A 16,506-nucleotide genomic window follows, 5' to 3' on the forward strand; every position below is an offset into this window, starting at 1 on the left:
CTCGATACAATGTAATTTTAGTAAATACTTTAGTTCCTCGATTTAACGTACGAATTGGCATGTCTGCCATCACGGAAAGTCCGTTAAATCGAGGGTATTCTGTACTTTTCTACCGCGAAATTTTCTGTTACTTTCGTTAATTAATTGAAGCTCTCTGTTTGATATTAACTATGAATTGAACACATTATCTAAACATAATGACTCTATATCGGATCATAATCTATAATTACTCCATAAAATTCGCTTAGACGTGATGCTAAATTAGTTACATCATCATTAGAATGACGTTTCTGGAATAAGTTACGTGCTCTTGTTACACACGTCACCCTCTAACAAGAGCGTAGATATGATTATTACATATAGCATCATTAGCACCCGTATAAAGCGTTAAAAATTTCGATTTTTTTGTACGAAATTCGCCCTCCCTTTCTCTAGATTTCTATGTTTTTTTTTTTTTTTAATTCGATTTAACGCATTTACTTCGTGTAAACCAATATCACGTTTTAAACGTAGTTATCGTGTAAATGCACCGCAAACATCCCACTTAACATGAATGCTTTTGAATTTTAAAGTTGGCCCACTTTAACAATTTGTATATTAAACTGTAGCATTGTTCGTAGGAAATGTAACTTTGTTACTAAATTATAAACGCCTAAACTTTGAAATTAACTGAAGTTTGTTGAAAACAACGAACTGTCTGGAGTTTTGGAAAGTATTTTGTCTTGAAATTTGGATTAAAATTTAAAATAATAATAGGAAAATTAATATCAGACGTAAAAGCGGGGTCGTCTTTACTAACCCCGTTTTTACGTCTCTGTTTCCATAAATTCTGAAGTTAACTTTTAGAATAATATATATTTTTTTGTACTGAAATACTTTATATGTACTAAGTGTTCTGTTTTTGTATATCTTATGCTGTTATAAGTATAGTATGGTACTGTGTTTATATATTATCACACATACAAGTCTCTTAATTTAATAAATATCACCTATATGTTTTCAAATTTCGTTAATAAATTCGTTTATATATATATATATATTAATTTAATATATGATTTTCTTTCTCTTTTTTATACAACTCGCTTTTCGATAGCATTTGAGTAAGCAGTTATGTCGTAAAAGTGGGGTTTAAGTTATGTAATTAGATAAGTTTTAAGGAACTTTACAAGCTTAATAATAAAACTATTTATATAAAATAAATATTCATTTAAAAACTATTAATAAACTGCTTAAATAACGTAGATCCTATCCTATCTTATAGAGTATCCATAGATAAGTTATACCATATGAATGGGATCTCTTATGATAGATATATTAGAATACACTATAGATACGGGTACATAGGATATCCATAGTGTACACATGTCTTCAGTCTCTTACGTCCTATCCTTAAATATCCTATGGACAAGAATGGATCTTGTACAGTAATTAATTTTTTGTAGAATCGAACAAACTGTTATCAGGGTTTTGTTAAATTGAAAGCGATATTGAGGATTCTGCAAAATCCTTAATTAATGACGTTTATTAGGAGTGCAATTCTTTGCCGTTCTTATAAACTGTTTGATTTCTATTTAGGTTTTCATCAGAGAATTAATATCGAATGCTAGCGATGCTTTGGAAAAACTTCGTTACAATCAACTTTCGTCATCTGCCCAAGACCACGAATTTAAAGAATCCAACTTAGAAATTCATATAGCAACTGATAAGCTGGCCCGTACTTTTACTATTCAGGTAAGGACCTGTTCGATATATAATTTTAATATTTACTTTATATTTTCATTATTTAAATTGAAGTACCCAAAAATTATCTTCGTTAAGAACCATTGGAGCATTGAACAGTATTTTATTTGGGTACTTCGCGCTTTCAGGAACCTCAATCATTTCTTATCGATACTCTATATTGGTCGCCGGATTGCGATCGAATTTCAGGATTTTCGATCCTAAATCCTAGGACCCCGCTTTTAAATCCTTCAGTAAGAAATTTACATTAAACAAGACCCTCGCGATTCCTCTCTTATGGAGGGCTTCGCCTAATCTAAAATCGCCATTATTAATCAATTTAACTTGATTTTTGTTATTAAAAAGTCATAAAAAATTAAAGAAACTGGTAGAATTTTGTATAATTCTCTCGAAAATTTGCTGATGAATTCCGCTAGATCACGACGTGAATTACCTTTTCAGATTTTTTTTTATGGCAGGATAATTCGTTTCATAGTTCATATTCCCGGAAAAACTTTGTCAGGGGTTGCCCGGAAGAGGTTTCAAACTTTCTCATGCTGCCGGCTTTACTTGTAGCAGGGGTTACTAACCGTCAGAGGAATGTATGCAGACCGACCGATACCGCATAGTGTGGCAAAGCAAGGGCATGGATAGCGTGGGAACTTGAAAGCTTAGCGTTGAACATACAACAAAATACCAGATTTTTTTATTTTTTTTTTAAAGTTCGCTCCATTAATCCGTAACGTCTCATCTTTTGGGTATTTTTTAAAAATCTTTTTGACGAAATTTTTTTTTTTCACTAGGATACCGGCGTAGGGATGACCAAAGAAGAGATGATCGATAGTTTGGGTACCATCGCCCGTTCCGGATCGAAGGTAAGGCACCCGCATCACTTGACTATTCCCCTAATTTTCCGCACGATTTTATTAAAGAAAATTATTCGGAAGAATATAGTAAAGTGAAAGATGCCAGTCGGGTCCCACTAGAGAAGTAAACAGTCAGGAAATGTATATTCTGTCGAGATAAACCTCGGGTAAATGGGCTCATTATGTAGATGCCATCTCGGCGAAAGGCTTTTCATTAGAATCCATTTACAAGTTTGTCTAGAGATTGACGCTCTCTAGACCGGAGCAGACCCCCCTTCCTTTCCTTCTACTCCGAAAGCGGGGGGGGGGACGGGAGAAAGCGGGGATTGGAAGTAAGTGCTCGACTGGGCTATTTATCAGGGCGACAAGCCTAGCAAAACGGGGGATAACGGGGGGAGGATTTCAGCCGCCTATTACTAAACCTCTGTAATGACGCGATGCACTTAAGACTATTTGTATGGTTTCTGCCGTATTTGAATACGTGTATGCCCCGCGGGTGTTATTAATTATGTGGTACCCGCTTTGACTGCAGCTCTCCAGTTAAAACCATTACAGAATCTCGTACTATATACATTCTGTAATGCGTCGGAGGAAAGATATGGAGGGAGAAACATTTGTGGCTTTACAAAGGAAAGCTGTTTATCTCCGAAGAGACTTGTCTTTAGAGTGAATTAGGAGCGATCTGGACGCGATTAAATAATGCGGATTTAAGATTATTGTACAGGAAAACGCTCTAATAACCTTAGATTTAAAATATTCACTTCAACGAAAATTGAATTAATATCATTTGATGTGAAAGAATGACTTAATCCCTGTTATGTATGGCACTGCTTTTACCAATGTCTCTCAATGAAATTAAAAGTCTTCCTTCTTATATTGTCACCAGTAAAATATTGTTACGTCTACTCTCAATTTAATTAGATTAGAAAATAAATTATCTACTTATATTTTTTAAAATTCTAATTATAATCTCAGTCTGTGTATATTTTGTAGAAGATGTAAGAAAAATGGGAAGATTAATCATATGAAATGTTTTATGAGGGAAAAGGGAGCTTGAAATTAGCTATTTTATTAGTTTATTGAAGAAAATAATTAAAAACTTTAATAAAATCTTATTAAACATGTATTCATGAAGGATTAATAATGCCTTTTGACTATTCTCATCAGTTAGTAAGCTGATTATATGTAATAATTACATGATATGAATGGCGTATTGACTTAATCAGTTTATATACTAGTATTAATTATTATTAAGTATTTAATACCAGTATTAATGTGAAAATTAAAACATATACAGTAATAATATAAAATCGGAAAGGACAACTGAAGATATTTAGCAAGTATTATCAAAATCTTGTCTTTTATTTACAAAAAAAATATACCGAAATGATATGAGCTAGAATTTCTTTTGATAAAATAGAGAAAAAGATCTGTTTTAACTCAGTTTATTAATTTTATTAGTGTATTTTTTCAAAGATTTTGGAGACAAGCTACTAAATCTATGTACAAGCTGTAGATTTAGGATCCCATCTGTCTCCACAGTAAATCCATTATATACATGAAGAAAGGGAACAAGACCCAAAATCCATGGGCAAGCCATAGATTTTGGGTCTCGATCCCTTTCTTACATTTATGTAATGCAATAGAACCTTTATTCTTATATGTAATTTTTGTAAACTTGCTTTTATATCACATTTAGATTGATACAGTTGTAAATATTGTAAAATCAAAACAGATGGAAACGAATTATTATTGTTTTAATACTGAATCGTTTAATTAAAAATACTTAATTTATATTCACTTTTGTGTAGGAAAATATTTTGTTATTAATTACTTATATATCTATATATTATTAATATAAAATATTTACAGTTTTAATAAATCAGTATATTTTAAATAATAATAAACATAGAAATAACTTTAGTAAATTTCAAATACATAAAACAGTGTGAAGATAAAAAGCTGTAAGTAAGAATTTAATAGTTGTAATGTATGAATAATATACAGTATAAGTTATTATTATTATAATATAACAGTAAGGAATATTAATATATCACATTTTGAAGTTTATTCTAGTGTTTATGCATTAGATTTTTTCAAATAAATAATGTAAATGTAATATCATAATGCTACTATTTGTTGTTTACATAAATTTACATTTTTATATGATAGAATTTATTAGCATTTTTTAGTATGAAAAATTTTCACATTTAGATGATAAATGCCAGTTGTTTAGGACAAAACTGTTAGAATTTAACTATCAAAGTTGAATGAAAGGATATATTTTAGGTTGTGTGTTGTATACAGTATAAATATTGCACTATCTGAAAGATTTTGTAAAATGGGTTTTTCTTGATAGGAAAAAACTACAAATCTAAATTTTCTCTTCTTAATTAAACCATCTAGCACCTTTATGTTACTTCGTGAAGCTTTAGTAAAGCTATGGTAGCTTTATGTTACCACATGAAGCATTAGTAAAGCTATGGTAGCTTTATGTTACCACATGAAGCATAAGTAAAGCTATGGTAGCTTTACGTTACCACATGAAGCAGTAGTAAAGCTATGGGTGCCTTTATGATATCACATGAAGAATTAATAGATTTAAAGTACAATGAAACAGCAGTAAAGCTGTGATGTTTTACATGATCCTATTAAGTCATCATAGCTTTATTATTGATAATATTGAAAAATAAAGTTTATTAATAATTATTGCATTTAGAAAAAAGTAATTGGATTTTCTGAAAAGTAGAAATGATGCTCCTTTACCCTTAAATTTCTACAATTTAACTTAAAGAATTTGAATTTAATTGGGATTATCTGACTTCTTTAAGAGTTAAAGTAATGATTTCTATATAATAACATTAAATAGACGCATCTTGAGTTAAAAAGAAAAAAAAAAAAACAGGTTATTTAATATTCAGAGGAGTGGTTTACAGCATTAGATAAGTCATATTTGTTTTATTATCCCTTACTCTTTAATAAGGAAGCACGTAACAATCGGTAATGCAATTTTTCTTCGTTTTCCTAACTTTTAATTTCTCTCTAAGGTATAATTTGTTAATGTTATGATAATTGAGGGTAGTGTATGATGCCAACTTATCATTTTCGCTTCTCTGATTCCAAATAAGTGATTAATACGGTTTCATTTTTATTCATTGACCAGTCTCATTTGTGTATGGAACATTACCATTTTTATTTTTTAAAATAAAATAAATTATTTAAAAGTGTAAAAGCATATTTTATTTATAAGAAATTGGGTTGCGTATGGTTGCAATACAATAAAACCTGTCTAAAACGGACACCTTTCAGAACGGACGATTCCGTTTTACACAGTTTTACTGTAGTATCATAGCTACTACATTAATTTTATTTAGATTTAAGTAGGAATTTTAATATAACGATTCTATAATTTTTCCCGTCTAATTACGATTAAAAAAAGGGACGTGATATTGATGGTAGACAATGTTTATTACTTACGTTTCCGCTTTGAAAAATCGATATATGTAATCGCATGAAAATAACAGATTTTTGGTACGAAAAAGGACACGTTAAGCTGTTTTTGACATGTGACTGATACGTAAAATTAATCAAAAATGCATGCAGATAATGTGATATGTTCAGAGAAGTGTGTGCGCCTGTGTGCACTCATAAAGAAGTGTGTGCGCTTGTGTTCACCTGTTGTGCACTAATGCTTCATGGTAGCTATATGTTACCATATGAAGCATTAGTAAAGCTATGGTAGCTTTACGTTACCACATGAAGCATTAGTAAAGCTATGGTAGCTTTATGTTACCACATGAAGCATTAGTAAAGCTATGGTAGCTTTATGTTACCACATGAAGCGTAGCTTTATGTTACCACATGAAGCATTAGTAAAGCTATGGTAGCTTTATGTTACCACATGAAGCATTAGTAAAGCTATGGTAGCTTTATGTTACCACATGAAGCATTAGTAAAATACGTGCAGAAATGTGTGTGCTTATATATTGCATGTTTCTATATTCATATGCTCTTAAACATTCACTCATACTCACTCATTCGATCATATTTAACGTTTCTATATAACACACTCGCACCCACTCAACACACGTAGACAAACAAATATAAAGTGACATTAAAACAGTTTTAAATACATTAATTTTGACGTTCAAAAAAAGCATTATTTTAATATATTTTAAGCGGAAAATTATTTTTAAAAAAATGCTAAAAAATCTTTTTTATTCTAGTTTACAAATATATTTTACACACATTTATTATAAAGTTTAATTGTTGAAATTATAGATAATTAAAGTGACAAAACTGATGGCCGTTACATACTTTAGAATTCAATTACGAGAACTCAAGTTTATAATTAGATAATATTCTTTCGAAGATTTAAACATTTCATTCGTGCTTCTGGTTAATATTTGAATCGAAATTGTTTGACCGTGTAATAGTTTAAAACAAGATTCGGGAGAATATAATAGATCTATGGAAATGAGAAAAGGAAATGACATTTGTCAACTGGAAATTCTCTCAGATTCTCCGTTGCAAATGGTTAGTTAATGATAAAGTCAACAGTTAGTATGCAGTTAACATACGCCATTTTGTATTTCTATAGAAGAAATACGTGTCTGAATTGCGCCATTTAATTAATGATGAATGGAAGAGTTTATAACAATATAATTATAGTCTTCACCAGTTAAGTTACATGTTTTTTTTTTGGTCGATCTTTAAAGGATACGGTAAAGCAACACATGGGCAATCTGCCAAGGTGTACTGTCTCCAGAAGAACTTAATGGAAACTGTCTTCCATTTAGGTGTTATTTTGGCCAATGAAGAAACCCGGAAAGCTCCACGTGGCCAAACCCGGTGGTAGGAACTTTCCTGTGTTTAGTGGTTTTGTTTGTTTGTTTGCTTGTTTGTATACGTAGAGGGGAGAAGTTTCCCGTGAGGAATTTCTGCGGCCATTTAGGTGTTACAAACTTGAAGAAACCCGAAAAGCTCCACGTGGCCAGTCTCAAATACGAACCTGCGACTATCAGATTCAACTAATGGTTTTATCCACTCAGTTACTGGTGGGTGCATATTCAAATTTCCATGCTGTAAAATTAAATGTTTTTGAATGAATATAGAAGAATAACTTCTCACTGAATAACTTGAATGAAGATTAAACAGCGCGGCTGTGTAATCCCCACTTCATTTACAGGGTCTCAAAAACATTTTGTTATAAACTATGGATTTCATTGCATTTCTTATGTATTAAGAAATAGGCCTACATTTTTATTTTATTATTTAACTCTTTTTTTAATACGCTAGAACCTCATAAAAGTAAAGGGCACTGAACTCAGTCAACATCTGAAAGGCCCTGAGATTGAATAAATAATCTATAATAAGTCGCTTAACATTAACAGTTGGAACACTTACTCGGGAGTAATTTTAAAAGTATTTTATAAATTATAACATCTTAAAAATATGGTTTATAAAATTTATTTGTCAGCTTACGTTTGTTTTATTATGATTCTTAATCACGTTACTGCAACATAAATATGGCGCTATCGAGTGCCTCGACGAAATTTATTACGGATTTAAAGAATAAACATCGTTTTATTGCAAATTTAATGACCTAAAACACTTAAATTTCTGCAAATTTTCGTTGTAGGATTTTTAAATTATTGAAACAACAACATTTTCTGTTTCATTTTTAATTAAGGTCGGAGCTACGAGGACCCGTGATGATTCGAAAGCTTCAACAAAACAGGATTTTCAGATAATTAATTGTAGTAAGTTGCCGTTTAAAATTTTTTTCGAATGGCAAGAAGTTAAATTTAAAATAAGAAACTGCCAGTTAATGATTAGAATCTGTAAATATAAAAAGTCTGTGCCCCATAGTACCCTTGGTGCAAAGAAGGTTCCAATGGATTAAGGCAACGCAAAGAAGGTTCCAATGGTTAAGGCAACGCAAAACAAGGGGAAATGTCTCCCAGAAGGACTTTCTATAGGCAAACTGGTCAATATTTAGATGTTAACACGTGAAGGAAACCTGGAAAATTCCACGTGGAAGCCCATTAGTGAGGCGCAAACCCTCGACTAATACCAGAAAATCGTATTATTAAAACTGAAACCAAGTTTATAAAGATATTTCTGTTACATATGTATTGGTGAATAGAATATAAATGGTCCAGTTTTATTACATCTTCCTCATTTTTGCATAAAATTTTGAAGATTTGAGTCAATTCGTATTAAATTTCAATAGATCCCCGCTTTTACGACTTGATTACTGGAAGTCTGTCGTAAAGTGAATATCGTATTTTCCTTAACTTCAATGTAATTAGCTGAAGTTTTATTTCTTGGTATAAAGTAAAACTTGGTGTTAGTATAAATAATGTTCTATAATCATAACAGAAACATATCAATTGTAAAATCCACTGAACACTTGGTTTAATGCTTGACGCGAGCTGCGCGGTGTAAAGTTTTCCAGATTTTCTTCACGTGTCTAATACTAAACAGGGGCCAGCTTCCAATAGAAAATCCTCTGGAGGCACCACCTTGGCAGATCGCTCTCATGTTTGTTGCCTTATTCCATTAATCCTGTTTCCAATAGTAAAAGCGAGTAGTTACTATATTACTAATTAATGAAATGGAAAATTAACGACATTTATTCATATAAACAAGAGTTTAAGTATATGATTTATTAGCGTAAAATTTAGACAATTTAAACTCCCTAATAACCAAATTATAGAGGAATATATATGCAGGGTGGTTAAAAAGTCTGTTAACCGGCGTATAATTAAAGATTATTGTAAGATTTTTTCTATAATTTACTCTCTTTCGATGAATCTACTCTAATTACTTATACATCTCGGTTAACTGACTTTTGAACCACCCTGTATATTGCTCGAAAATTTGGCTGTTCAGAGGTTTAAATTTTAAAAATATCCAAAATTAAGCTATTGTACGTTTGTAATAACAGTAAAATATGATTAAAAAGAAACAATAAAATCACGTTTATTCATTTATAAAAAACATACAATTTCTGGATAAAAGAATCTTTACTCTTCGTCGCTTCAGAATAGTAATTATATAAATCGCATCGCACTCAAATTAGGTGAATATTCAGAAGTTATACTAGAATTTCAGATTATAACCTTAGTGTTAATGCAATCTTTCCAGTTATTATACATTCAATAGAGAAATTATATTTAATCTGTATTCACTCAATTATCATTCTCCTATTTGCAAACCACTTAATTGATGCATATGCAATTTAATGCTCTCACACTGTCTAATATTTCACTAAATTGTCGTAATTTCTGTTTAATCATTTTACAAATTTAACTAAATTTTTTTAAAAAATCATTTCAACATTTGTTTTTAACCATTTTGATCGAGAACACTTTGACACACGTCATTACATTGAAACAAAGTTTATAAATGATTAAGAAACTGAAATTCTGAGGCATATAATTGACGAAATTTTAGATTTTATCCGATTTATTTTGTAATTTTCTTTAAAAGTCACGAATAAAACACGTGTTTACTTAAAGAAATCAACATCCATAACAGAAGAAATGTGTGCCCATTTAATAGGAAAATGTGTGTCAATTCACACTTACAATGATCCGTGTTGTAGGAGAGAGAGAGAGTGCCAAAAACTTTGTACAAGATAGATAATGTTTGGGATGAATTCACACGCTACTATAGAAAAATGTGTGCCAATTTAAGATGAATCCACGTTATAGAATGCCAAAAACTTTATACAAGATCATGTTTGGGGGTGAATTCACGTTATTATAAGAAAATGTGTGGCAATTCACACTTAAGATGACTCTATGTTACCAAAATGTGTGTAAATAGCTTATATATTACTTCTCATTTGGCACACTTTCTTATAATCACGATTCATGCCAACAGTTTATGATAATCCACGTTTGGATAGATCAGTAATAAAGGAAAGTGTGTGCCAGTAGATTAACTATAGTTAGGAGAAACTTTCCTATAAGTCGACCCTCCTATAACACTGTAGATAATTCCGTGTTATATGAATTCCATGTTGTACGAATCACTTAGATTTTACAAATACGTGAGCCGTTCACAGCCCGGCACACGTATTTGTAAAATCTAAGTGATTCGTACAACATGGAATTCATATAACACGGAATTATCTANGTTGAAACCTGTAACAAATTCTAAATTTAGTGTACAAGATGATTGAATCAAATGGGATTTGAGAAGTCAGTTTTATTTTTGAATTTTCTTCTTAAATAACATCTTTATCTACTTTTATAAATGTATTTAAATAATTTTTAAATGCTATTGTTCTTTATAAATACATATGATGATGTCTTATCGACAAACATTGTCTCCCTCTAATGACTAGTGACCCCATATTAAAGAAATACATTAACATTCACTTACAACTTCAGGTAAAAAATTGTAAAGTTGGCTTTATCATTTTTTAATTAATACTAAAGATTTTATTACCATTAACAAACTTAATGTGAACTTGCGTTTACAGTTTATGAAGTTCGTAGAATTACTCCAGTTTGAATTTTCGACGGTATGAAATTTTTTCTACTATATTACGTAAATGTATTTGTTATATTAAGTTTAACTACCGAGTATGTAAAACCTATAAACTTTTTCTTACTACTGAAGCTGTAAGAAAAGTTCTGTTGCGAGTTGATGTGTTTTCGTAATTAAGAAACTACTTCCGCAGTGGCGAAATTGTGACTTGTGAGCCATACATATAGTACTAACTATAATGTTTTAACTGTGTATAATATAAAATATCATTTTAATCATTTGTCTATCAGAATGTAGGCAATATATATGGCTTCTATCACCATAACGGCTGACCACTTCCAAACTATTTCATCAAAAATGTGAACTTTTATGTTTACAGTTTACAAAAGCCTTAGAATTGTTAATCTTTTTCTAGTCAAGGAGTTCTATTTCTTATATTTAAAATTAAACAATTTCAGGATAATAATTGTATATGTTTATTATGTAATTTTGCTTTAAATTTTTATTTTATTTTCATATTTTAGTAGAGGACTGCTAACCACTATAATTTTATTAATAAATACAATGACCAGGACGACATTAATATTTTAAAAATAGAAAGAAAACTATGTCTTCGTTATAGTGTGTGAAAGGACATAATGAAGACATTTATAATTTCTTTTATTTCTTTAAATATTAATGTCATCTTCCCAATGTATTAATTAATATATTTTTATCATTTTATTGTGCCGTCATCTTTGATGTGTTTGTAATTGTTTTTGCATATTACAGTGGATGAGTGGCCTCCAATAAAAGGTTATAATGAACATGTTTCTAGTTTCTTCTATTTTTTAAACACTATAATTTTATCTAGAATTTTTTGCTTTTAACTTTTGTATTAACATTTTAGTTAAATAGTTTTTCTCAGTTTTTAGCTTAATCATTGGCTAGACTCTTCCCCTCTTCTGGGAGAGGCAGTTAAAAATTTGATTTTAACCATATGCATTATATAAATCAGTGGTTTCCGGATTATTTTCCCATGACCCACATCGATCATAGAGTCGGACAGAAGGGTGGATGGAGGTGGACATAGAAGAGGGGCCGGATGTGGGCGAACAAGATCGTGTTTCTCCAACAACTCGACGAATTTTTCTCACTTTACTTAACTTTCCCGGATCGTTGGGTACTCCAAGAAAAATAAATAAATAAATAAAGATATTTTTTGTTTATAATATATTTTTTTTCTTCTGATTGATGCCGGAGGTTTTTAAAAACATTAATATTTATTCGTTGGTGACACGTTAATAGACAGGATTCATTGGAGGAATATAATAGGCAATTCGCACACGTCGTATATGTCAAATTCGAGAGATGACAGGATAGTGGCACGAACTCCATCCTGATTATCTATAGCTTGCCGCGTGTCAGCGGAATCTGCCCAACCATCCATCAACAGTTATCCAGTTTCCATAGAAACTCCCGGCAGACATCAGTTACTCTTACTACTGTCCCGTTTTATTTTCGGTTCCGTAATCGAGTTAGCCGAACGCTAATTACCGTTTCAATCTCCCTTAACGCCGTTAACTGTAAATTAGATGGCGTTTTTCTGGTTATTTTCCACTGGTTAATGCGGCATTGAAATATTGCCCCTTATTGCATCCTGCTCGGCTTCCTCCTCTGCTCTCTCTCTAACCCTCCCCTCCTCTTACATACGGTTCCCTTGGAAGTTAGAACTGAAAGATGAAGGTTTTAGCATTGCCTAGCTTGAGATGGAAATTAAAACGAGTCGACGAGAAACGTGCCATATATTACCATTCTTGTTTTCGGACTTATTGATGATTTTTCATGGATGTCGGCAGAGATGGATGAATGCTTATGGCCAACAATTTATAATTTTGCCAATTTTGCTTGGAGCAGTTAGAGGAAATTTACAAAAAAATATAATATAAAAGTTAATTATAATCCTCCTGTTTTTTTTTCTTCTCTAGTTATTATTAAGTTAGGGTCTTGTTTTTTTTTTTTTTTGTAGGCTTCAGTTTGGCTTTGGATAATTTTATTATGGTCTGTGATTAAAAATTTATAATTTAAGGTGTAATTTAAAGATTTATTTTGAATATTTTAATGAAATTATTACAGTCTCATTACAGAAATTACTTTTATTTATAGTTGAAACCTGTAACAAATTCTAAATTTAGTGTACAAGATGATTGAATCAAATGGGATTTGAGAAGTCAGTTTTATTTTTGAATTTTCTTCTTAAATAACATCTTTATCTACTTTTATAAATGTATTTAAATAATTTTTAAATGCTATTGTTCTTTATAAATACATATGATGATGTCTTATCGACAAACATTGTCTCCCTCTAATGACTAGTGACCCCATATTAAAGAAATACATTAACATTCACTTACAACTTCAGGTAAAAAATTGTAAAGTTGGCTTTATCATTTTTTAATTAATACTAAAGATTTTATTACCATTAACAAACTTAATGTGAACTTGCGTTTACAGTTTATGAAGTTCGTAGAATTACTCCAGTTTGAATTTTCGACGGTATGAAATTTTTTCTACTATATTACGTAAATGTATTTGTTATATTAAGTTTAACTACCGAGTATGTAAAACCTATAAACTTTTTCTTACTACTGAAGCTGTAAGAAAAGTTCTGTTGCGAGTTGATGTGTTTTCGTAATTAAGAAACTACTTCCGCAGTGGCGAAATTGTGACTTGTGAGCCATACATATAGTACTAACTATAATGTTTTAACTGTGTATAATATAAAATATCATTTTAATCATTTGTCTATCAGAATGTAGGCAATATATATGGCTTCTATCACCATAACGGCTGACCACTTCCAAACTATTTCATCAAAAATGTGAACTTTTATGTTTACAGTTTACAAAAGCCTTAGAATTGTTAATCTTTTTCTAGTCAAGGAGTTCTATTTCTTATATTTAAAATTAAACAATTTCAGGATAATAATTGTATATGTTTATTATGTAATTTTGCTTTAAATTTTTATTTTATTTTCATATTTTAGTAGAGGACTGCTAACCACTATAATTTTATTAATAAATACAATGACCAGGACGACATTAATATTTTAAAAATAGAAAGAAAACTATGTCTTCGTTATAGTGTGTGAAAGGACATAATGAAGACATTTATAATTTCTTTTATTTCTTTAAATATTAATGTCATCTTCCCAATGTATTAATTAATATATTTTTATCATTTTATTGTGCCGTCATCTTTGATGTGTTTGTAATTGTTTTTGCATATTACAGTGGATGAGTGGCCTCCAATAAAAGGTTATAATGAACATGTTTCTAGTTTCTTCTATTTTTTAAACACTATAATTTTATCTAGAATTTTTTGCTTTTAACTTTTGTATTAACATTTTAGTTAAATAGTTTTTCTCAGTTTTTAGCTTAATCATTGGCTAGACTCTTCCCCTCTTCTGGGAGAGGCAGTTAAAAATTTGATTTTAACCATATGCATTATATAAATCAGTGGTTTCCGGATTATTTTCCCATGACCCATTTAAATATTAATAAATTTTTACGACCCCCAATAGTAAATCCATACTTAATTTATTCATTTACTTTTCTTAAATGGTAAAATTGTTATAATTATTTTGACTGTATGCTAAAAATATTTTACAAAAATTCATCACTTCTTATTGTACTTTTATCTGTAAATTTGATTTTATTTTTTAAACTCTTTCCATCCTGAGGGCACTAAGAGGGCCCCCCCTTTTTTTTCTTTTAGCAAGCCATTATCGGTTTGTCCAGGCCTACAGTAGGACAGCTGGGTGGTCAGGGATGGGAGACAGAGCACTACCCAAAAAATTCTCAGGATTATTTGATCCTGGGTTCCAAAAGCAGTAGACTGTCATCTTAACCACTTGGCTATCTTTTAAATTAGATATAATTTTAAAAAATTTAATTGTTCTCCTGGCTTTTTCCTAGTTTATTAATAATATTTTTTAGTTTCAATATAATTAAATAAGATTTTAGAATATTTGTGTTGGAATTTGGTCAGTTGTATGGATACTGGAAAACTTGCATAGTATGTTTTTATGCTATTACCAGACAAATGTTTTATGCTGAGACCTGTATTCTGATGATAAAAGAACATACAAAATAGAAATAATATAACAATTCATATAAATCACTTGGTGCAAGTGGCATTCCACCAGCAAGGAAACTGTTGGTTGAGTTGTAAAAGAAAAAGAACTTTGAATAGAATGTTATTAATTAGTTAATCAGGTATTGTTGCATTATGTTTAAATTTTTTATCTGGAATCTTTTTAAATATTCTTTGCAGACGGACAATAATTATAAAAAAATAATTTATAATTTTTTTGACCCCATAAAAAAACATTATTTCCAAACATGGGATAATCACCTCAATTGGCGTCTTGACACCATGTTTGGAAACCACTGATATAAATTATAAAAATTAGAAATCTGTATAATTTAAGCTAATTTTAATTGATTGACTAAAATTATTCGGAGATTTAGTATTAAAGGATGTGAATATAAGAATAGACTGAAAAATGTTCATCTGCTATTATTCCCTCTCTGTAGGCACTAAGGGTCTTTTTAATCATACTGATTGTGAGTTAGGCCATGCTCATAATGGGGTGACATAACCATGATAGGACATAATATGTTTGGGATAGACCATCGCTGAAAAGTTTCTAGGGTTTGACTGCTCAGTCCAGAGCAGTAGGTTGGCATCTAATCCCTTGACCATCCAGCCAAACTTCTTTAATCAGAAAGTTAATTATAACTTTTAATTGACATATTTTTCAATCTTTCTTAACGATCTTTTATTTAAATACTGACTAAAGTAACCTATATGTAAATTATTATTATTATTATTATTATTATTAAACTATTTGTTTTATGACATTAAACAGGAATTTCTTCAACAATTGAAAAATACGGGAACGTCCGAAAATATTGGCAGTATCATTGGCCAATTTGGAGTTGGTTTCTATTCTACATTTATGGTAGCCGACAAAGTAGAAGTGTATTCTAGATCATATAAAGAAGATGCTAAATCATACAAATGGACAAGTGATGGGTAAATACAATATGTTATAAACATTATATAATTTATTACAACATAAACTTCATAGATGGATTAATGGATTAATCCATCTATGAAGTTTTATGCTGCACATTCACATTTATTAAAAATTAATAACATCTGTTGCCACAATGCATAAGATACATTTAGAATAAGCATTCCTTTTTATATGTAATCTATAGCATGATTTCTTAACATCACATGCACAATACCGTACTAAATATTTGGAAAGTTTGAAACAGGAAGTGATCCAGATTTTCTGGTTTTCTGGACACAGGCTAAATATAATAAGTAAACAATGAAAAGTAAAGAACAATATTGTATTTAAAAC

General features: G+C 30.4%; 1 protein-coding gene across 1 annotated transcript in view; it reads left to right on the forward strand.

Moving 5' to 3' along the window:
• The window catches only part of LOC111619331 (heat shock protein 75 kDa, mitochondrial-like), a 108,919-nt gene that overhangs the window by 47,648 nt on the left and 44,765 nt on the right, over window positions 1–16,506 (forward strand). The window contains exons 4-6 of the mRNA XM_023361041.1: window positions 1,576–1,731; window positions 2,523–2,594; window positions 16,003–16,169. Of these exons, the coding sequence (XP_023216809.1) occupies window positions 1,576–1,731; window positions 2,523–2,594; window positions 16,003–16,169 (395 nt within the window). The remainder of the gene's footprint in view (window positions 1–1,575; window positions 1,732–2,522; window positions 2,595–16,002; window positions 16,170–16,506) is intronic.

This window comes from Centruroides sculpturatus, unplaced genomic scaffold (assembly GCF_000671375.1).
Source record: "Centruroides sculpturatus isolate CEXI.00-Female unplaced genomic scaffold, Cexi_2.0 scaffold224, whole genome shotgun sequence".
NCBI lineage: Eukaryota > Metazoa > Arthropoda > Arachnida > Scorpiones > Buthidae > Centruroides > Centruroides sculpturatus.